A 24,885-nucleotide genomic window follows, 5' to 3' on the forward strand; every position below is an offset into this window, starting at 1 on the left:
AAAATTCCGGCTACTTTTTGATTTCGAGGCCATGAAATTCAAATTATGTGACAGATTTTTCCCTTATATTCATTGTTTCCATTCGTTTCATTACGTTGCCTCCTATATATATTTTCTTTTATTTCCCCTTGGGTGTGGAACCATATGCAAGACCCCCCCCCCTATACGCCAGTGATTAAACGTAAAGCTTAATGTAGGAAGGGTCCATAAACAGGGGGTGGGGTGTTATAGAGCCCTTTGAAGGTTACAGATGAACTTGAGAGCCCCTTTTGCATTTCTGGGGCAAAAACCAGGCAAAGCCCCCGATATGTAAGGTTGGAGATTTATCCAAAGTAATGATTGTGACCGTTATTGCATAAAATCTAGCAAGCTTATAACACAATTTTTTTATGCCGTCCATCTTGCTTCCCGTTCTTTATTTTCAATCTTCGGCAGCCCGGTCGTGTTATAAAGTTCTTCTTTCTTTTTTGTTTTGTTTTGCTTGTCCCTTAATTCTTTGTTTTCCAATTTATAGCTTTTGGCTCATTCCATTCTACCTTCATTTCCCGGTTTTGCCATTTTGTCATCTTTTAATTCATTTCTCTTTCTTAATCAGGCTAATGTATTAGTAGGGCTATTTCGGAATGGTTTGCTCAGTCTTTCTCACATGTTCTTCTTTCGTTCATTTTCCCGCTTTTCCTTCCCTTTCCATTGTTCATGTTTTCTATGTTTTTTTATTTTTCTTTTCACTTTCCCTTTCCCTTATCCCCCCATTTCACCCCCCGGTGAAATCCGTCGGGGGGGGGGGGGGGCAGCCTGTGGCCTGCCCCCCGCATATTACGCCACTGGAGCACTGAAGATTATTTAGATTGACAAGCGATTCAAATTTTTATTAGCGCTCTCAGGAGTCTTCTCTTGTCTGTGTTTTTTAATTTTTATTTGTAATTTTCCAATACCATACCGGTATATCTGACGAGATGGCGAAGATTCTGGAGCACTCGGAAAATTTATGTTCATCTTTGAAGAGAAAACGAGGAAAAATGCAACGTCCACTGAGTTCTGCTTCAGAAAGCAAGGAAACTGAACTCCTTTCTCTTCATGAAATGTTTTGTGTGGTGTCCAGCCAGTTAACAGAAGATGATTTTGAAGTCCTTAAACACTTGTACATCGGGAGCACGATCAGTGATGATCGCGGAAGGATCAAGACCCCTTCCGATCTGTTCTTCGCTATGGAGAAATCAGGACTGTGCGACTCTTCAAACTTTCAAGAGATTTTGAATGTCCTCAGACTGATTACAAGGCATGATTTGATCCCATTCGTGACAAGGAGGAAGAGAAAAAGAGGTGATGAAAATGACTACGGGATTTGGGATTTTTTTGCCATTTAAAATTTGGGTATTTGGAGTAACGTAACAAAGGGAAACTAAACTAAGACAGACTCACAGAGTTTTTAATTTTTCAGTTTTCAAGTGATTGACTCACAACACAAGTTAAAGTTGGTTAGGCCTTCACTAAAAAAGTAGAAAAATTAAACTTAAGAAAAATATATTGGTGAAGCTAGGTTTGTATTGTGGTAAAATTATGGGTAATAAGTATATATCACCTGTGGGGGAAAGAGGGTGGAAAGTGGGGTTAACAGGAGGAAGGTTCACAGATATACTCACCAGTCGGAAGTTGGTGCAAGGCACGTTGAAATAAATGATAAACCCAAAAGCAGGCCTAAATAATGATGTTGCTGGATGTATATTTGCTGTAGATAGTTGATATTGATGTGACGTATTCTTGGTGTAGATGTAGTCGAAACTCGAAACCCGAAGGGCGAACGGGCGAAGCAGAAGGTATAGTAGTGTATAACACAGACGTCCTTGTCCCGCACCGGTCGACTCTCCAAGTGATGATCAGATCCCTTGGCTGGCCTGACTATGCAGCTATGCTGAGACCTGAGTTGTGCACCCAAGCATGGATGAATGCACAGGGCTTGGGGGTTTGGGTCTATTGTTGTGTGCACACAACACAGCCTCTAGCCCATAGTACCTGTGTATTCTATGCTCCAACCAAGGAGGCAGTTGCTCCAACCCATCCCACAGTACTACATGTATGTAGGGAGCAGTCGCGCGTGCCCCAGACTGTGGTACATTTTTACCACACTCCCCCCGACTTTAGGACATCGTTACTTCCTCTATTTTTGGACTGTCCGGCCATATGTCATATGTACACATGTGGATCTAAGCAGTCCTCAGTGAAAGGAGGGAACGATAAATGTTAATCCACTGCCGCTCTCAGAGGTTTGTAAGAAACTGTCTGGAGTCGCAAGGGTCAGAGGATGAACATGCCATTTAGTCAGTATATTTATATGCCCAAATTTATTTTAAATAAAAGAACTATCCAACTTCTCAGGTAAAAGGTCAAGGGGAGACTTATCAATGTGACTTTTTAATACAAGTATTTTAATCAAACATACGCTGCCACATGATAAGCTTGATGCTAATACCGAGACTACAAGGGAGTTTCTAAAGTTTTGCAAAAATATTAATATCAAAATGGACTGCAAGAAGAGCGAAGGTCAAGCCTTTCGCCCGCAAGGGATATAAAGAATACATGAAATGCATATTTTCTAAAATGCTTGGGAAGACTTACTTAATGCTTCCACGCAACTGCGTCAAATACAGATGTTGCTGCCGAAGTATTGCGACAGGTCAGAAACTGACCAGTTTTAAAAAAACACAATGTAGTACGAGATTTGAAGTCTAGCACAAGTCATAGCTGTGTCTTGACTCTAGTTCTGTACTAGATTGTCTGCAACCGATTGTACTGCTAGACTTGACTTCCCTGCAAGTTCTAGACCACAAGTTTCTCTGCAAGTTCTAGACCTGACTTTCCCTGCAAGTTCTAGACCACGAGTTTCTCTGCAGGTTCTAGACTCAACTTTCACTGCAAGTTCTAGCCAAACGACTGGATTTGCTACAACAATTGTTGCAAGTCTTAATCCCATCATTATTGGAACTTGACTTCCAAGAGGAAATCCCAGGAATGATATCTCATATTCATAAGATGAAAACGTGGTCAATTGTAAAGAAGTTGACCAATGTAAATAAGAAATCTAGGGAGAAAGACTTTGTTGGCGTACTATCACCCTACACAAGTCAAGACCTAGAAATCTTTACTCCTGTAAGGGAAAGACACCCTAACAATTGTTTACAAAAGCCGATGTGTACATTTAATTTTAAACCAGAAAAATAATTCTTGTGAAAAAGTTTAAGCTTTCTGAGCAGACAGTTAATGGGGTAGCTCATCAATGTGAATTTATGAAAGGATCCTTTGATTGTTAAACACTTCACTTGACAAGCTTAACCTCATCCCAGGAATACTGGAATGTCTACAATTTGTAATGTACATGTATATGAACGCATGCTTGCAGCAGCCAGCAAAATAGTTGACCCAAAGGTCTGACAAAATTTCTATAAAATTTGTTTTAGTCTTAATCCCTTCCATAAAGATAAATTCTTAGACATTTAGATTTGGGGCTTGATTAATATTACTGAATAAATACAAATCCCAATTTCTGGGGCTTGTCCTCGGCCAGGATTGGGTCTGGAGTCCTTCGATGGATCTCCGCCCTCATTGCCAAGAGACGAACAATCAGATTTAGGAGAATCTGTTAATATTTGTCATCTATCCAGTAAAAAGAGGACCTCATTGAACTCTATCAATTTGCTTAGTTTCAACGATTCTTATATCTTTCTTGCAGAAATCCATAAGTTAACAGATTCCCAAGGAGGCTATAACCAGAATAAAGAAAAAGACATTCTGGTCGTGAAGTTTAAAAATGAATAACCCTGCAAAATGATGAAGTCTGAAGTCATAAAATTCAAGACCTTATACACACTAACCTACATTAAATAATCCCAGGAATATTGCACCCAAATATAGCATAATATTTGTAAATTACTCAAACATTTTGGAAGCAATGGACTGGAAACTCATTTGCTCAAGGTATAAGTTCTATTCATTAACTAATTCAATAAAAGACCACAAATAAAAACCCCATCTATCAAAAAGATATATTGACAAGTGTTTACATTCATGTAACTCTTGTCTCTAATTACAATAATGTTAAGACAGTGTCAGCTTTTCAGGTTATTTAATGATTTATAGCATAATCATTAAAAATGTGTCCCATTATGATAAGTGACTTATGTCAATGTTAAAGAAGAATTGTATTCAATGATGTCAATGACATTCTGAGTGATAGTAAAATGTCAGATTTTAGAAAATGAATGTCAATTTTGCAGCTACTCTAACAAAGACATTATTAGTTCATCAGCACAAAAAATATTCCGAGGTAACTACATGTATTTTGACCATGGACAAGCACATGGGAAATAACAAACTACTCTCAAAATAAATATGTACTGAATAAACCAACTCAATTGGAACTCCCTGGTAACACCCCTGATTAACAATTAAGATTAATTCGGATAGACTTGGCTTCCTATGAACTATTGTATCTACTGTAGCCCCTGGAAGATTCTTAAAGAAAAGAATGCAAATTACATAACTCATTGCCCTGGAAGAGGAATTGCACCAAAGGTGAGCCATTTACAATGCTTTCACCTTTAGTCTGAAAAGTTGGGGTCACCCTTAAACAATTAGATTGCCCTACCTTTCTATATACAATAGCAATTCCAATCTATTATTTATGTTCTGCAATTAAATGGAAGAAATCCCAGGGTTGAAGACAATAAATTTGGATGTTTCTCAAGTCTGCTCTCAAATATTCAGAGGGTCTGCTTAAGAAACAAAAGAAATACATTTGTATTATTTGATGGAAATTGATCAATAGCTTATTTTGGGAGTTTTCTGCAGATCTTCCAATTGATTGAAAAACCTGTTGATCAATGGAAATAACTTTCTATAGAAAGCACTGAATGAAATTATCTAAAGCATCTGCTTAATTAAAAGGGGAGTAGTTTTGTATAAAAAGCTTTGAACACAATAACATGAGGAATCTGCTTACAAACATTATCAATAGAAATAACTTTGAATCATTTTGAATTCAAAAGCATTTTACCCCTTTTGATAAAACCTGAATGGTGTGCTAATGTTATATGCGCATGTTAAGCTTGGATAGAATAAACTTAACTTCAAAAGCATTCCTCAATATAATTATTTAAACTTTAAAGGGATAAAGTAACAATATTCACAGACACGGTTTACTTTAATGAACTGAATGAACTTACTGAATAATATTTAATGAAATTTTCATTATTCCCTACCCCCTCCTTTTTATTTTTGAGGATTCAGGGGTAATATTCCCAGAAAAATATGCTGTGATTAATAAAATATCAGAGCAATGGTTTTCACTCACTTGTTTTAGTGCACCATAAAAAGATTGGTCATTTTAGATGCAAAAGATGAAAATAAAACTCTTCAGGATTTTTTTCTTTTAAAATCTTTTTATGAAGTTAAAATCAAGTCATGATTGGGGTTAGAGTCATTGAGCAATAGAAATGCTTTTCTCTGCTTCTCAGCTCTTGATTCCCAATCACAACTGGAAGTCAATCTTCAGGTTTGGATATTTAGAACACCATGCTTTTAAATTTAAATCAATTTCGGTACAAAATATGAATACCAAGCAATGGTGTAAATTCCTTAGTAAAAAATTATGAATACCAGACAATTTGTCTCTGTTATAAAGTCTGCAAAAGGAATGTTATGAGGATTTCCTCCAGTACTCAAATTCCTAATCAATAATTATCAAATTATAGCAACATAAAATGATCAATGCCAAAATACATTTTCTTGAATACTATGCGGGCAAAATAAAGCAATTCCACGGTGGTACCAAGGTGGTACCGTACAACCTAAAAGGATAGCGACGGTGATCTCGCGCAATGCCAGAATACAGTAGTGGGTCACTCCACCCGTGACTTTGATGCAGCTGAAAAGCTACAGCGCTATCCCAGTACACTGCATGCTTATGTGGGTTAGGATTAAATCTTAACAAATTCAACCCAATCTTACACATATTTACATAATACAAATTCGGCTTAGATTGAATGGTAATTTCTGAACTATCAGAAATGTTAGAATTGACAGTCATTTTATTTACATCAGCTGGCAATTCTGTTTTGGCTGGAGTGGCTTCTCTTTCTACCACTTTAGGACTTAAAAATAAAGGATCAGAAATAAGATCTTTGCACTGCTCATTTGCAGATTCAGAAATAATAGGTGCATTAACAATTAAGCATGGACCCTCACTAGAAAATGAGGAAACACCTTCATCTATTTTGTTGCTCAGATCAAGCTTCACCCTTACGGTTGAAGTCAATCCCTGGTCAGGTATGGATTGGGAGCCCTCAGTTTCAAGAGACGTGGTCAAAGCCACATCTGATTCAACTTTAGGGTCAAAGCCCTTAGTTTCAAGAGATGTGGTCAAAGCCACATCTGATTCGACTTTCGGGTCAAAACCCTCCCCACTGGATTGGGAGCCCTCAGTTTCAAGAGCTGTGGTCAAAGCCACATTTATTTCAACTGTTGGGTCAAAGCCCTCCCCATTGCCAGAGATCAGACTACCAGATTTGGGTGGATCCAAATTCTTTTTGCTTAATATGGAACCCTGGCCTTCTGTTTTTAAGGTTGAAGGTCGGCCTCTATCTTCAACCCTTCCCAGTTTGGGTGGTTATTAGATTTGGAAAGTTCAGAAAGCGTACTAATGAGATTGTCTAACTTGTTATTAATAGAGGCCATCTCAGTTTTCCATTGAGACTTTCCAACTCCATCAGAGTCCCTTGAATAGCTACATGACTTTGGGGTAGAATCCTGCAAAATATTAGGGGTAACCTGAACTGGAGATTGTGTTCTTGGGCTGGGAAAATAAGTAAACGGGCTTACAACAGAACTATGCCATCTTTGATGGGTTTGAACATTTTGAGGGAATGTATTAGGTGGATCATGTCCAAACCTATTTCCCAATTCAAAAACTAAATCAAAGAAATCAATTTTGGGGTTGCTTTCAAATATAGCTGCACAAAATTCAGCTGCTTGCCCCTGCAAACACAAATATAAATTATTGATTCTCTGCCTGGCGGTCCAACCTGCCTTATCGGCATACCGAGAAAATTGTTGAAGAAAAACTTCCCAACTTCCATTAATGCCATCATAACTTGGTTTGTCTAAAACAGAAACTTTATCTTTAGTACACCAAGCGGAAGAGGTCTGCCATCGACTTCTATAAAACATGTGGTATCCTCCACAGTTTGATCAAAAGTATTTCAAAAACATGAAACCCAATTTCACCTAACAGAAAATCTTTGCAAATTTGCTTTAATAGTTCTAAGACTTAACCAAACACAGTGAAGGAATATACTATAGAATATAAAATTCTTCCTACTAAATTGCATTCAGCACAGAACAATTTGAGATTCGATAACATGGATTTCCAAGCAGAAAATAAATTTACTACTCCTGCCTTGAGATGTTATGAAATACTGTAGGATAATTATATTCCCAAGTACAACAAATAACCTAATTCCAAATCCTAAAAAGGTATCTACCTGGTAATTTATTCAAAAGGACCAAAGAATTTTTTTGGAAAATGTAGAAATAAAGTATTCACCTATATGGTAAATCCATAATACGGGAAGATTATTTTAATGTGGTGACCAAAATGAAATGTAATATTCACTATTGAAGGCATAAACAACATTCAGTATCAAACAGATCCTCAGCTCAACTTGTGAAAGAAGACAAGCACAATTCAGCTTGTTTCATTCACTATTAAACTGAGCCACGCCCAAGCCAAAAATTTACAAACACAACACAGCAAAGAGCATGAAAATTCAGCACTCTGAATCACTCAAAAATTACACAAACAAAACATGGGAAAGAGACTAGAAAATCTATTCTGAAAATCGCAATTTCGCACAATTTGGGAAATATTACAAAATTGATATGGGATAAATTGGAAACAAATTTGATATAATTATCCCACTAAAGTTGGACAGTAAAATTAATTCAAGTTTTGAATAAAAAACAAACAAATTGCGTATAAAAGACAAGGATTGACTTTGGACGTGTTGTACAAATGCTGTAAAAGGAAGATGGACTGACCATCTAACTCAACACAAGACACCACGTTCAAAGCCAATGTAAAAATAACGCTTTGCAAAATGTCAAAAATACAAATTTATTTGTGGAGTCTCACTCCCATGCAACACAAGCATTCAGAAATATAATCAGAATATCACTATCATATCACAAGCAATAAAAATCAAAAGCACAATGTATTTTTGATCTTTTAAACACACTCAAATATATCCAATATCTACCCCCTTCCAAAAATTTATGAAGGAAGAAGAACACTCCCAAAACACACTCAAAATAAATCAAAATGAAAATGAATTGAAATCCAATGGGATACCAATTCGCGCAAAGTAAGGTTCGCAAGCGCCACTGTGGTAAAATTAGGTATATTCGTATATAATAAATCCTGTGAGGGAAAGAGGGTGGAAAGTGGGGTTAACAGAAGGAAACTGTCTTTAGATATACTCACCAGACAGGAGTTGGTGCAAGGCACGGTGAAAATAAAGATAGGTAACCAAAAAGCAGGCCTAAATAACTTGTGGATATTGCTGGTGTGACGTATTCTTGGTGTAGATGTATAATTGCCGATGTGATGTATAATTGCCGCAACTAGATGAAACCCGAAGGGCGAACGGGCGAAGCAGAAGGTATAGTAAGTGTAAACACAGACGTCCTTGTCCCGCACCGGTCGACTCTCCAAGTGATGATCAGATCCCTTGGCTGGCCTGACTATGCAGCTATGCTGAGACCTGAGTTGTGCACCCAAGCATGGATGAATGCACAGGGCTTGGGGGTTTGGGTCTATTGTTGTGTGCACACAACACAGCCTCTAGCCCATAGTACCTGTGTATTCTATGCTCCAACCCTGCTCGCAGCGCCACTGTGGTAAAATTATGGGTAATAAGTATATATCACCTGTGAGGGAAAGAGGGTGGAAAGTGGGGTTAACAGGAGGAAGGTTCACAGATATACTCACCAGTCGGAAGTTGGTGCAAGGCACGTTGAAATAAATGATAAACCCAAAAGCAGGCCTAAATAATGATGTTGCTGGATGTATATTTGCTGTAGATAGTTGATATTGATGTGACGTATTCTTGGTGTAGATGTAGTCGAAACTCGAAACCCGAAGGGCGAACGGGCGAAGCAGAAGGTATAGTAGTGTATAACACAGACGTCCTTGTCCCGCACCGGTCGACTCTCCAAGTGATGATCAGATCCCTTGGCTGGCCTGACTATGCAGCTATGCTGAGACCTGAGTTGTGCACCCAAGCATGGATGAATGCACAGGGCTTGGGGGTTTGGGTCTATTGTTGTGTGCACACAACACAGCCTCTAGCCCATAGTACCTGTGTATTCTATGCTCCAACCAAGGAGGCAGTTGCTCCAACCCATCCCACAGTACTACATGTATGTAGGGAGCAGTCGCGCGTGCCCCAGACTGTGGTACATTTTACCACAGTATTTACTTGTAGGCCTAACATGCCTAACGTAACTTCGTATGCAAGCACCTCCCTGTAGCTGTAAAATCGTAATGTAAATTTAATAAATTTCAATAGATTGTGAATGTGATGAATAAAAAAGTATTTTAAACTTAAAGCCAGGTCGTACGTCGTCGCGGATACACTGAAATTTCCCACATCAGGGTCTCTCACTTGCAGCTGACATTGTGTGGTCGTATGTACAAGGTTCCACACTAACTTTCTTGGTGGCCCGATTGGTCCACCAAATTATCAATTTAATATTCTTGGTGGCCCCAAAACAATAGAAAACCTTACAAATACAATTTATGAAAACTTTGGAAGCCCGACCGGGCCACCAAGTGTGGGCTTTTTCAGAATTATGGTGGCCCGACTCTCATTTTTGGTTGTCTCGGGCCACTGCTAATGTTGAGCCCTGGGGGGCGTTTCATGAAAGGACTTGTCGGACGTTTTATCCGACAAGTCCCATTTTATCCGACAGTTACCATAGTAACAGTACCTCTCAGCCAATCACCATCAGAGAAAGACGTCAGATCTGACAACTTGTCGGATGAAAATGTTGATGAAACACTCCCCTGATCACCACCATCAACATCATCTTCATCATCATCACCATCATCTTCATCACCATCACCATTAATATCATCATCATGAACAACAATCATCTTCAATTCGTCTTCATCATCATCATCCTCATCATCAACACAACCACCACCACAATCATGTTTATCATAATACTATCATAATCATCATTCTTTATCATCATCATTGTCAACAATAAAGCCCTTGGAAAGAGGGATAGCTAGTTTTATTTTAAACATCAACATCATCTTCATTAACATTAACATCAACATCATCTTCATCAGCGTTGATCTTCATCATCAACATCATCAAGACATCAACATCATCTTCATCATCAGTTCATCACTGCCATCATCATCACTATCATCAACATCATCTTCATCACCATCACCATTAATATCATCATCGTCATCATCAACATCAATCATCTTCATTCAATTCATCATCATCATCCTCATCACCAACACAGCCACCACAACAATCATCACCATCTCAATATCATCATCGTCATCATCAACATCATTCATCTTCAATTCGTCTTTATCATCATCATCCTCATCATCAACATGTGCAATACTATCATAATAATCATCATTCTTTATCATCATCATTGTCATTAATAAAGCCCTTTGAAAGAGGGATAACTAGTTTTATTTTAATTTTCACAAATGTATTAATGTACATGTATCTCCATGGAAATGTTCCCCACCAATATGAAATTTTCTTTTTTAATTAACAACACAACAGGTGTTGCTGATCCTGTAGACGACTATCTTGATCTGTGTACATCATCGTCCGGCCCCCCTCCTCATCCATCAGAATCGACCTCGGGACGACATCCATCATCTTCCTCATCATCTTCCGCCTTGTTGTCCTCATCACTACCACCACCATCCATGTCTGAGCCGATGGAGTCGTCATCATCATCATCATCATCATGCAACTGCAGTCCGTCAAAACATACTGTAAACCCTTCTACCCACCCCGAATGTTCGGACTCGCGTCCCCAAGCTTGTAGTGTTCACTCGAGGGCCATCGCCACGACAACCAGATGTCAGAAGACGGTTGGGATTTCACCTGAAGCCAGAGGTTTACCAAGGGAGAGACCTAAGCATACATGTGGTAAGACCTTAACTACAGACTGTACCAGTTGTTTATGATTATTATTTATTATTATTTGTTTGGCGTCACCTGTGCCTGGGAGGCGAAAAGCGAACTGAATCACTATGACCCGCTATGTTCCTCTTTATTCAGTAATTTTTTTGTTTTACATGTTGAAATAATTGGGTACATGATTTAATTTTTATTTAATAGGATTTTCATAGAGAAAGTGAATCACTTGTATAAGTTCACTTTTTTATTATCTCCTTCAAATCTTGGTTCAATTTTTAGTCCATTACTGTCTTCAAACATCACATACATGTACAAGGTTCACATTTAATGTATGCAAAATCTAAATACAAAGTTGCTTGGTATGCCTACAGTCTTAAGTTTGAAGGGTCCTCTCTCACACACACCCTAAAAGCTAGTCCAAGAATTTCTCCTATTCATTCAACATGAATGTATTGTATGTACATGTAAATCTCTTTCTTTTAAATTCAGGCTCTATGTCTAAGAGTTATGCTTGCACAGGTCTGTTTTTACATCACTGCAGTGAAAATGCTGCTGGTGTCGTGACCCCCCCCCCATTCTATGTGTGTCTAGACCATATGCATTGACATCATCGCAGCTCCATCTTTGAGGCTGAAGCCATTGTCTTGCGTACATACATGTATGTGCAGCTGATGTACATGTTTCTCTGAAAATTCTGTTTGCACATATTCCTATAGCCTCTGAATGAGGGCGCTATGATGTCATGTGCATACTAGTGCAGAAAATTTGAAAAAGAAAATACAGTTCATTCTGTGAAAGTCTACCTCTAGGGCCCCCCCCCAAAAGAAAAAGTGAACCTTGATTTTTTTCAGGCAATGATATGCAAATCATATATGCCACATTTTTAATTTTAATTTTAATTTTCTAGGTTGAATTTCATCCCGGTCAAACCAATTTTTTTTATCACAAAGGCAGATTCACATGTACTGTTTTTTCCATCTAAAATAATTTTGTTAACCATTCTACCAAATGCTGCGAATTCATTTTATGAAGTTGGCATCTGCTAATCCTGTATTCCTGCAAGGCTCCACACTAACTTTTTTTCTTGGTGGCCCGATCGGCCCACCAAAATCATCAATTTCATATTTTTGATGGCCCGCAAAGCAAATTTAGTGGCCCTAAGACAATAGAAAACAACAGAATTTATCAAAACTTTGGTAGCCCAACCGGGCCACCAAGTGTTGGCTTTTACAGAATTTTGGTGGCCCCACTTTCATTTTCGGTTGCCCCGAGCCATGCTAATGTCGAGCCCTGATTCCTGGGAGGGAATGAATTACAAGGGGGCTTGGGGCAACGTCGCAAGCCCTTGAAATTAAAATCCTCATTCACTGCCATCATGCCATGTAAAAGCGTATCCAATGTAGGAGAATTAGGCAGTACACTGTATACAAATGATGCATGGGTTAGAGTGGGTCAGTAGGAACTGTGTGCACAAGGTAAATTTGGCATGGTTTAACCCACGAGGCGCAGCCGAGTGGGTTTAGACCATAATGCCAAAGTTACCGCGTGCACACAGTTCCACTGACCCACGAAAGAAACCCATGCATCATCTGTTTTTTAGAATGGAAAAAAATTATTGAATAAACCACAAAAATTAATGATTTACCGGATGCATGATAATTTCATGCGTCCGGTAAATTCAATTTACTGGACGCATGAAAATATTTACTGGACGCATGATTTTTTTTACTGGACGCATGATTTTTTTTACTGGACGCATGATTTATTACCGGATGCATGAAAATACCAAAATGTAATGCAGACCCTTTGATAACCCTGGACAACATAAATATGTATATGCCTAAATTGATAATATGTTGGCAGAAAGGCATTATTATACCCAAAATGCCAGATACAGCTTTGCATTGACTAGTCTAGATCTAGTATGAGTACCGGTATGAGGCAGCCTCAGACCTCCAATAGCTGTGTGTGGTATGCCCGGGCCGCACCGGGGGCCAGTGCCTACGGCTGCCTGGGCCTGCAGTGGAGATTTGGCTGTGCACAGCCAGCCCAGCTGAAACGTTAGATCGTATGTCTGGACTTCTCAACTAACGAGTTTGCAGGCAGTTTTAATCCCTATGACAATTACGGTACCGTATTTATACTTACAGATCATTTTGCATCCTTTATTTGATTCATTCTGCCTTGATCGAAAATTCAAAATTTTGACGTAAACAAGCGTAACAGTACATGCGCGATGACATCACAATGACCTTTTCGGACGATAGCTTGTTTACAGTGGATATCGTTTTGATTATCGGGATATCGTTCATGCAGCCCAGTAAAAATTCTTGCATTGCTCTCAACCAATCAGATTGCAGGGATTTTCCCATCCATTCTATAATACATTTAGGTTGTGGAAAGTACATGTAGCCCCTGAAAATGAAAAAAAAAATTGCCCAAGGTCCGCTCCCTAGAAAATGAATGTTGACAAGTTTTTACACCCTTTATCCTCTTTGCAGAGTGAACTCACCCACCAATTCATTGGTACATGTATAGCCAACTTGGGCTGATAAAAAACCTGTTCATTAATAACACACTATACTTTACGAGCGACTGGTGACCATTTCTTGTGCTTAAATGAGATTTTTCTGTTTTAACTTCATTGGGGTGCATTTCTTCCATCATATCCCTAGAAATCAAACTTTAAAAATATTGAATTTCCAATTCAGACACCTTCATCAGAACTTACTTTACAAAGATCAAATTTCAGTTGTAGCTGAGAGAATAAAAAATATTGAAAATGTTATAATTTAGCACTCAAGATCGAGAAGGGGTCCCCATGTAGTCGAAAAGTTGTGTAGGAACAATAGGAACACCACTTGGGTCTCATGACCAAGTTCTTGAAAACATTGTCTATTTATTTGTTTTTCTATTCATTCTGTCTAATTTCCCTTTGACTTTATATCCAGATTGGCTAACCCTGTTAAGTCTAACTATACATGGGCAATTCCATGGAAAATGTTCACTTTCGAGAAAAAATGAAGTTTCAGATTTCACTTAAGCAGTCAAATTTTCTTAAAAAGTAATCTATAAAGTTTCAATTTCCAATAGAAAAATCACAATATTGATAAAATTTTGTGGTTTTTTCCATCATCAAAAAAATAAAATAATAAATTGCAAAATCTAAAAAATGTGGCTATTTTTAAACAATTCAACTTTCCTGTCTCTACTAAAAGCAAATAAGGTCCCACAGGTCTCTTTTAACTTTTGTATAGATGATTAATGTTTAAATCAACAGAAAATCATTGTTATATTTCATGCCATTCATTAATTTTAGAGAAATCGATCTTCAGATTAATGTGATTTCTTTACCATTATCAGTGTCATGTCCGTTACGTTTTTCACTTAAAATTTTCACAGCTTACAGGAAATTTGTCTGAAGGTACTGCAGATTCAGATTCTATGTTAGAATTAAACCCCCTACCATGTGTAGCAATCATTTTCCCTGACCACTTCTCATTTTCATAAAAATGGCGTAACGGACATGACAATTCGCGTAACGGACATGACACCTAATATATGACAAAAGGCAGGATTCACAAAAACAAAATATTAGGCTCAGTGTCACAGACTGTGGTCAGTCTCAATTGCTTGAGGATAGCTGGATGTAATAACTCTGCATGTCATTCTAGCTATTTTTAGAAGTTGGTAAATGATGAAAGTTCAGCTCTTGTTCTGGTATATTTTTCTGAGAATTAACGGTATGCCACATAATATTAGGATAAGATGCAGCTAAATCTGGCAACATACTCAGATCACAATCTGCATCATTTGTGTTTGAACAATAATTGATTATCTTAGGTGTTTGCACTACAGTTTGGAGCATGATAAAACTCCAACTTGTGAATTCATGAGATCTTTGATGACATTGCTTCAAAGTATCTGACTTTCACCAACCCTTAACTTCTTCAGTGATGGCACTGGCTCACATTTAAAACAAGTTTGTAAATATTCAGATATCTGTGTTACATGATCTAGCTCTATGAATCTACAGTGGCACTTCTTAATATCACAAAGCAAAGAGGCTGTGGAAGGAATGTGGCGCGATCAATAAATTATGTCATCATAGTATTTTGGTCAGCCATAATCATGATTTGAATGATGTATCTTCGTTTGTAGCAGCGCAGACAATACAATGAAATTAGATACAGCCACATTTGTCAGCAAGCAAGATCGTAAGATTTAGTACATCCAAGATTTGATGAAAGGATGATTATACCAAGGCTCCACATTAACTTTTTTTGGTGGTGGCCCGTTCGGGCCACCAAAACCATCAAATAATTTTTTTTGGTGGCCCGATATTAAAGTTTGGTGGCCCGAAAAATATAAAGAAAAACATTAAAAATGAATAAAACAAACTTCTGAAATATTAATTCTGCAGCCACTACCACTAAGTTCCTTTCACTTTATACATCTTAGTGTAGTAGGTTTCACGGTACACCATGTATCTTTCTTGGGCATATGTTGGTCCTGAAAAGGACCACCCAATCTCGACGTTTCGACAAGTGTGTTCTTGTCGTCCTCCTGAGGAGGAAGAAGCCATTACATATATTTTCAACAGCTGTGGCAACAGTCTATTCTGACTGGAATATAATTAAAAGCCAAGCATATAATTTTCACTTACCTTTTGGGAATGGCACATTTCTATTTTTATATCCTTTAGTTTGTATTATTTTATTTTCAGTAGAAACATATTTTTTAATCAGGCATATTCAATGGGAAGGGGTATAAATGGTTTAACCACTGTCAAAAAAAAATGAAAGAAAAAAAAAGAAAACGGAAAAAACTATATTGGAAAAAAAGTGTGAGAAAAGTCCTTCCCTATATTTGCCAAAATGTTGGGAAAAAATCACATTTCATATCAATGAAATGCCTTCCCAAAGTATTTACTTTCTCAAGAGTGGTTTAAGAAGTCATTTATAAACAAGAAAGAAAGAAACTGTCTGTTTGTTTAAGGCTAGAAAATACACAGCTTCGAAAGAAACCAAGTATCAACATACATACAAATGCACACGTGGGACTGTGATGTACTTGCCTATGTGTTTTTATGTGTATTAATTCATGTGGAAATCGGTCTTTTTGAGTCAAAAGAGAGGTCATAATTCCTCTTCTTAATACTTGCAAATAATCAGGGTACACCAGATTTTTGTAATATAGACTGTAGAATTTCATTTCATTGGTGTAAAAGGTGACTTTGACTTAGATTTTCAAAGTTCTGTGGAAGATTTCTCAGCAGCAAAATTTTTTATCGCAGCTCCCTGAGTCTGAATAGGCTGAGCTAGATCTAGACTAGTAGAGCACAGCTAGCTGTATGCAGTGGCTTCATGCAAAGCTCACGCCAGCCGGCCGGCGCGGCTGGCTGGATAATAGCTACTGTATGCTATAGCTGTAGGCCTAATATGCAAACTGTGTGTGTGTGTATTTGTGTGTAGATCAACAAAAAAGGCGCATGACGAACTGGCTTGCAATTTGAGCTGTAGAAAGTTGATAAATGCGTGCAAAATTGGGAGAAAAATTGCGCTACTTTGAAAATTATTGGTTGCCCGATTCGGGCCACCAAAACTTAACATTTTATCAATAATGGTTGCCCGAGGTGAATTTTTGGTGGCCCCGGGCCACCGGGCCACCGCTAATGTCAGGATCTTTATTTTGAATGAAAAAAATCTCAGAAGCGATTTACAAACATTCCGATTACCTTATAACTCGTACATAATCGATAATGAAAGACTGGTTTCCAGGTACTGCTATTAAAATTTAAAATACTTTTTAATATCATTTTTTAAATCTTAAAATTGACATTAATACTAGTACATATTCTTTATGATCATAAAATACATTTTATAATACAGGTGTATGTTCATCTTGGATTTAATCAGGTCTGGTACATTTTGTTTTCTTCTCACAAAAAATCTGATTTGCTCTTCTCAGTGTGCCTATGGTACTATTAAAGCATTGTATTCTATATAAAATTATCATGTGGGCTATAGCTATTAAATTAATAATACCTGCCAAAAGTGCCAATAATATCTACATTTTTTTCTTAAGAATGTTAGTAAAGGTACTTTGCTGTTACATAATTACATTCATTATTCATATTTCTTTCATTTTGCAACTAAGAAGTGCTGATGAAGTTCACTTCGGAAGGGTGTCATGTCCGTTACGCTAGTGTATATTGTCAAATAGTAAGCCATGAATAAAAAATAATCTTTACTATCAACTTTTTCTCTTTTAATTAGATGTGGCGGATGGGAGTAACTGGAAAATAATCATTAACTGTTGTTAACTGGTGTAAAAGAAATTTTTCCAAATATTTTTTTGTTTTATAAATATTGTACGTAAAAGCCCCCCTCTCAAATTGCAAAATAATAGGAGATATTACAGATTACCAGTTATGATGTGTGTCTCTAACCTCTAGCCTTAACAAGTAACCAATTAGACTTGTACCATATCTTGTAATAAAATAATTATATTCGCTTACAAAAAGTGGACGAAACTGTCATGTCCGTTACGCTTCATGTGTCATGTCCGTTACGCTACATTTTGAGCTATGAATACAGAATGCACTGTAAAACTTTTGTTAAACACCATTTTATGGATAGAGCATGATCTTAAGGTTAAATTAACACCAGCGTCAGGTGCATGCAATCTAAGAATTCACAGGAATTTTGATAAGCAATAGGAGGTAAAAATGCTTCGTCCATTTCGTGTCATGTCCGTTACGCTGACAAAGAGTGCAATTTCTCCGCAACTGTTCAACGAAACGATTTGAAATTTCATGTGTATGTAACTGATACTTAAATGTGTCTGATAAGCTCAGTAGCAATTATCAAATGACTGCTAATTCTACTGTATAAACCTTTGAATTACAAAAATTTGTCTGAACGTCATGTCCGTTACGCTGGAATTGCCCACATGTAACATCATTTTGCTAGTTTCCTTATCTGATTTTGCGGTTTATGTTTCTGTAATACCTGATTCAGATAGGTTAACACCATCCAAATCACAAAAGAAAAACATTCTGAATTGGCTCAGCCTTAAATTACTCTGAACCTAAATACGGTAGGTTTAACTCACATTTTTTGTTTACTCAATAATTAAAGTAAAGTCTACTATATAAGTCTGCTAAAAAGTCTACTTAGTCCAATGCACATGTATATCTTCCTGTTTTAGACATTAGACTACGGGTACGTGCTGAATACTGCTGTCATGACAACGCTCTCGTAGGCCACCTACACTCCATTGTACGGCATCCATTGAGGCGGCATCTGGACCTGTTCTCACAAGCCAGTGCCATATTGAAAGGTCGCGACCTTGGATCCATCGTATGTGACATCAAGTTTTCAGAGTTGACGTATCTTGACGCTTTCTGGCGAGACTACATCAACGGATCGCTTCAGGCTGCTCTGAAAGATGTCTTCATAACGGATTCTTTGAGGACGGCTGTAGGAGATGAAGCCATCAAACTCTTGGTCAATGTAGATGAAGACGACTATAGAGCTGGAAGAAGTAAACTTCTCTTGAACTTAATAAATTAATGCCCAACAGATGGGGCCCTGATATGATGATGATTATTTGAACTTCTTATCTGATTCAAATTTTTAAGGTAAGGGGTATGTACATTACAGTAGAATGTATAGTCGACCTGTAAAGTTAGATAATCGACCTAGTCAAAGAATTTTTGTTCAGATCAGAATATGCAAAGCATCTTAACCCGTTTAACACTGAATGCTGTTTTCCCATAGGTCCCCTTTGTATACAGTCCACTAGCAATAAGAATAGGTTAAGTCAAACAGATTTCTGTGATCTGAAGATATTTGACTTGAAGAATTTTTTCATATTTATAATGCTGTTTGTAAAGTTATACATGACTCAATATTAATTTTAAAGGAAACCAAACCCCAATTTTAGAGAATCATTCTAATCTAAGAAGAAAGAGTAAAATGAGAGGACCAATTTAAAACAAGTTTCATCAAAATCTGTTGTAAAATAAGAGAGTCATGGAAGTTTGAAAAGTCTTGCACTTTTTATGGTAATCCACAAATTTGATGAAACTTGTTTAAAATCACTCCACACATCTTACCCTTTCCAATAAGGTTAAATTCTTGCCCTGGTTTTGCTTTACTTAAATGAAAGATTTGTTGATAATGTTGCTGCATGTACTGCAGATTAGAACTGTATCAAGTTGTATTCATACATATGAAAGAAAGATTATATATTCTGTTCATTTTTATTTTCACAATTGAAAAGTAAATTCCTAATAATCGTGATTCTGTGTAACCAATTTTATTTATTTTATATTTACAGTCCTCAAAGGAATTTTTTTCTCTTCTAGACTTGAAAATACATGGGTAATTTCTGATATACAGTGTATGAAGAAGGCACAAAAAAGGCCGTTTCGTGAAATCGCGGAAAATCACTGTGTCCCTACCTAATAGCAGGTATTATTGACAACGAGAGAAAGGTTATCGATATCGCTGAGTGGCAAAAAAACAAGCGATTATCGACAAGACTATCGATAAAGATGTTATCGATAACAGCCCTACGTAAAATGCTTTCAATCAATTCAATTCACTAACATTTATTTCCAAAGGCTCGCATTATTTAAGACATTAATAAGAGTTACAATATACAGTGGTGTGAGAGTTCAGATTTTCATCTGATTTCAGATTTGTTTTGTTTTGATTTTCAGCTTAATTTCAGCTAATTTTTGGCCTTCCTCTGTACAAAAAGTATGGGAGCTCTTTCTATGTCAGACTTTTTCAACACTCTTCAGCTTTTTTCAGATCTTTTTATTTGTGACCACTCACACCCCTGAATATAGGATGTTTCTAAAAAAAAAAGGTAACCAAAGTTTAAAATTAAAGGTCAACTTTATCAAGAATACATGATTTATTCTTGTGATTTTTATTCTGCATTATAACTGAGTCATTCATCAACTTTAATTCGGTACTGTAAATGACTTATTTTATGACAAGATTGTATATTATCAGTTATTGTTGTATTACTATTAAACACTCACTATCTGATTATTTTTGTACATTGACTGTGAAAACAAATGTAAACTGGAGCCATATTGTCTGTGAAAGCAAATGTACATGTAAACTGAAGGTTTATTAAATAAAACACCCTACTGTGGGGGAAAAAGAAATTGGAAAAAAAAACACTTTAATTTGACACCTTGCGTCACAATTGTCCTGGGTCACAGAGTTACTTTTATGGCCCTTCGAAAGTCAAGGGTACAAAACCTACTTTTTCAAAGTTTTTGCTTTTAACGTACATGCAAGAAATCCACTTTGTTGTAAGGTGTTGGTTTCATTGAGAGTTTTTTCTTGCATATTTCAGTGAAATGCTATCCCTTCTGCTACTATTTTGCGATTGCATGTTACGTAACTGGTGTCTAGCTGCAATTTTGATTTAGCACATCCTTATGTGACTTTGCAAGCACAGGTTTGTGCTTGTGAATACTCCCCAGGGAGTGGAGGATGTGCACACATTTTGTGCGGGAATGACTGATGATTCCGATGACCGGGGTAATGATATTTCTGTAAAGCGCTTACACGTTGCTCCGATGTATTAAGCGCTATATAAAAGCAGATTATTATATTATTATTATTTTGGTATGAGATACCTGATACATGTTCTTCGTCACAATCACGCAATGGTTAAAAGAGCAACGCAAGACATACATCGTTGACAGGGGAGGTACTTCGAAAACGTTGAAAGTGTCGGTGTAAAAGGTAGGGATGAATAATGTGTTCAACAGAAATTTAAGCCAGGCAGTTGATATGTACGCAAGTCACTCACAAACAGTTAACGGAGCGGATAGCATTTTACTGAAATTTGAAGGGAAAAACTGATGAAACCAAAATCTAACAACAAAGTTAGTTTCGTGCAGGTACATGAAAACCCCAAGCTTGGAAAAAGTCTGTTTTGTTCCATTCTTCTTCGATGGACCATTACTCTGTGACCCGTGGCAATTGTGATGCAAGCAAGGTGTCAAAATTAAAGTTGATGAGGTACTCAGTTATGTAGAATAGAAATGACAAGAATAAATCATGTATTCTTGATATAGCTGACCTTTGAACTTTAGTTACCTGTTTTTAGAAACACCCTGTATAATCAAGGCGACAGCTCGTTCTCCCTATTCAATCCTTTAACTGTGTTCTGTGATTCCCAATCGGCTTTATACATGGACAAAGCAGTTTCAGTTGGCAGTGGGTTAACTGACCAGGGGCCCGTTGCAGAAAGAGTTGCAAATCATGCGCAGCTTGATTTTCAACCAATCAACAGCACGCATTTGGGACTTGCGATTGATTTTTTGACTTGCGTTTAAATGCAACTTTCTGCAACGGACCCCTATTCAGTCTATTACAGTAGTATTAGCTGGGTAAGGGTTTGGCCTATGGTGATCTGCACCTATCTATGGAGAACATGAACAAATTGTATAACTGGAGACTCCTCTGGTGGGAAGTCTCAGGAAGTGGCGGATCCAGGTTGGGGAACATCTGGCCCTTGCCCCACCCCCCTCCCCTTTTGAAACCCATAAAAACTAATTTGAGTGAAAAATGTGCATACGCAAATGGTGACCTTTTTTTGGGGGGGGGCGGGGATGGCTTGCCAAATTTGTTTGTGACACAAATAACCATCATTTTTATTAGTCAGAATTTTTCTGAACTGAAATGTCCCCCCTCCCCCCTTTGGAAAATCCTGGATTCACCCTGGTCTGAGGCAGGACTTACTCTGGATGTGACTACAGCTTCATTCTTTACTATTTTTTTTGTTGTCAACATACATGCAATTGCATATATGTGACCAGTCACCCCAAAAATCAACAGTAAGTCGCCCAAAATGAATATTGAGATTTACATTGAGCATGGAAAACCACTTCCTAAGATAAAGATGACATGAAATTTGATCAACAATAGTTTGGGGTTCACTCAAGTATGAGATGTGCACACGTGCACACTCTGCAATCTTGGTGTAACTTCCAAGTAGTAAACTCAATGGTGTCAAAGAAACTCTTGTATCTTTTATTTCATACAACTTTAAAACTTCAAATTTTCACAGTATGAAGAAGAAGAATTGCTCTTTCAGATAAGTAAGTTTTCTAAATTTTGCTTTTTGGAGACCAAATTACTATTTTGGCTATTTACAGAGAACCTTCCATGGCGACTTATTGTTGGTTTTGGGGTGGCCGGTCACATATACACATTTTTGATATAGATAGAGGTAAACTTGCTTAGGTCATCCTTTCATATTAAAGTTGAAGCAGTTTATTTCAAACCAGATTATGCAAAACGTATTATTTGCCTCCTACTTAACTTTCATGTTGATTTCGGTAGTTCCAGAAGATTAGACTTAAGGAAGGTTACCTGTATCATTTATTAAGGTTAAAAGGATACTCCAGGCTAAACGTAAATTGGCCCATATTCCGAACTCTGGTTTGTCTTAGACCATGGTTTAACTCTGCGCTAAAATTATGGGAAGCCAAACTTGTCAAAATTTGTTCACATGGTATGTTTCTTATGTTTTCTGTGCTCTACTGTTAGAGATTTATTATTGGCTATCCATAGTTAAACCACAATTTCAAACCAGAGTTTAAATTAAATACGACTTCAAAATATTGGCCATTATATCTAGGGTAAAATTCACTTAACAACATGCTTTTAATTCTGAATAAATAACATTAAAATTGAGCAATATTTTGTAAAACCAGTTATATTCATGCCATCATGAATATGCAATAAATGATCCGATGATGTCATGTCCCCACTTTCCTTTTTCTTTTAAATTACATGAAACCATAATTTTTTCATATTTTCAAACAAGATGATATGTCTCCCTTTAATAAATAAGTTGCAGCAATAATTATTTGTCTAACACTTTAAGTCAAGTGTCAATCCAATATATTATTTCATTATTGGAGGAAAAATTGAAGGAGATAATTATTATCTCATATAATTAAATACAGAAGAATAAGTGGGGATATGACATCAGCTTGCTCATTGCATATTCATGAAGACATGCAGAGAACTCTTTTACCGACATAATGTAAAATTTTAAATTGTTGCTTTGTTATTCCTTGTTCGGTTTTTATGAATTTTTCTTTTTTTTTGTTAAGTTGGATTTTACCTAATCTGTTAAGCCTGGAGTACCCCTTTAAGGTGAATTGTATAATAACTTGATGCTAATGAAGAGAAAATGAGATGCAAATGAACTTATTACAAACAGACTGAAAGTTTTTTTTTCCAAGGTTCTTGTAAAGTAATACAAATACATTTATCTCCACCCAATTGGCAACCTTCAAATGTTGAAAGATGACATTTTGTTGACCTATTGGATAATCTATGGAATTATAAATGTTTTTGTTGTCTTGGAATGTACAATAAAGATATATGGATTTAAACTGATTTTGCCACATGATTTGCTGGTTTTATTTTGTTTTTTTATCAAATCAGTTACATGTACAGTGCGTCCCACAAAAAACGAAACCGAGATTTATCGATGATTTATCATAATTTAATCACAAATACAATAGACAAATGACCTACCATTGTAAAGCTTAGAATCTCCTCTTTCATCTGAAATTACTTAGATTATTTCTCATTCACGCATGAGTGAGCAAAAACAATTTGAAGAGGGGATACCAAAAAGTCATTTGGCGGGCTGTATCTGGGTTTCAAAAAGAAAACCACATTTCTAAAAAGTTCAATATCTGCTCTTTAATTTGATACCTCAATTACAGAAAATGGTCAAGAAATAAGAAAGTTCTGGTTATTTGAAATAAGGCTTGAATTTCAATAATTTCATAAAATGAAGAGGTTTTACAGGCAAGCGTTCAAACTCACTCGACACTCCGTTTTGTTGACGATCAGCCATGCATGAAGTCTTTTGTTATCCATGCGATAGCTTCTGTGGGAAACCGGTGAAAATCCGTTTATTTAATGAAATTATGGAAATACAAGCATTGTTTCGACGTAACTTTTTTACTTCTTGACCATTTTTTGTGATTAAGGTATCAAATTAAAGAGCAGATATTGAGCTTTTTAGGCATGTGATTTTCTTTTTAAAATTCAGATACCCCCTGCCAAATGAGTTTTTGGTATCCTTTCTTCAAATTGTTTTTGCTCACTCATGCGTGAATGAGGAATAATCTAAGTCATATCAGATGAAAGAGGAGATTCTAAGCTTTACATTGGTAGGTCATTTGTCTATTGTATTTGTGATTAAGTTATGATAAATCATCGCTAAATCTCGGTTTCGTTTTTTCTGGGACGCACTGTATAACACTTGCAAACAATAGTAAATATAATCTGGATTTGTATTAATCATTGGGTCAGTGTAAAGTATGGACCTACTAGGTCCATGGGTAAAGTGAAATTTGGAAGGTCACAACTTTCTTACTTTGTATCCAACTCTTATTGAATTTCTAGTGGTATACTAGATTTTCCCAGTTTATTCAAATAAACTTTATGCAGGGGTCAACCTTTAAAATATGAATTATTCAATCATGGTTTTGATGTGATGATTTGAATGGAGAAAAAATATTAGAAAAAAGGGAATGGTTCAAGTTTGAGAGATATTGGAACATGAATTTGATTTTCTT

The 24,885-nt window shown here is 36.8% G+C and overlaps 1 protein-coding gene across 1 annotated transcript; it reads left to right on the forward strand.

Annotated features, from left to right (window-relative positions):
- Positions 1-950: 950 nt before the first annotated feature.
- Positions 951-23,689, forward strand: LOC135155154 (death effector domain-containing protein-like). The gene is made up of 3 exons (XM_064103936.1): positions 951-1,323; positions 10,872-11,246; positions 18,450-23,689. Exons 1-3 carry the CDS (start codon positions 957-959, stop codon positions 18,812-18,814), a joined length of 1,107 nt encoding a protein of 368 aa, XP_063960006.1. The 5' UTR covers positions 951-956; the 3' UTR covers positions 18,815-23,689.
- The last annotated feature ends 1,196 nt before the right edge of the window (positions 23,690-24,885 follow it).

The sequence above is a fragment of the Lytechinus pictus genome, chromosome 8, assembly GCF_037042905.1.
Source record: "Lytechinus pictus isolate F3 Inbred chromosome 8, Lp3.0, whole genome shotgun sequence".
NCBI classification, from domain to species: Eukaryota; Metazoa; Echinodermata; class Echinoidea; order Temnopleuroida; family Toxopneustidae; genus Lytechinus; species Lytechinus pictus.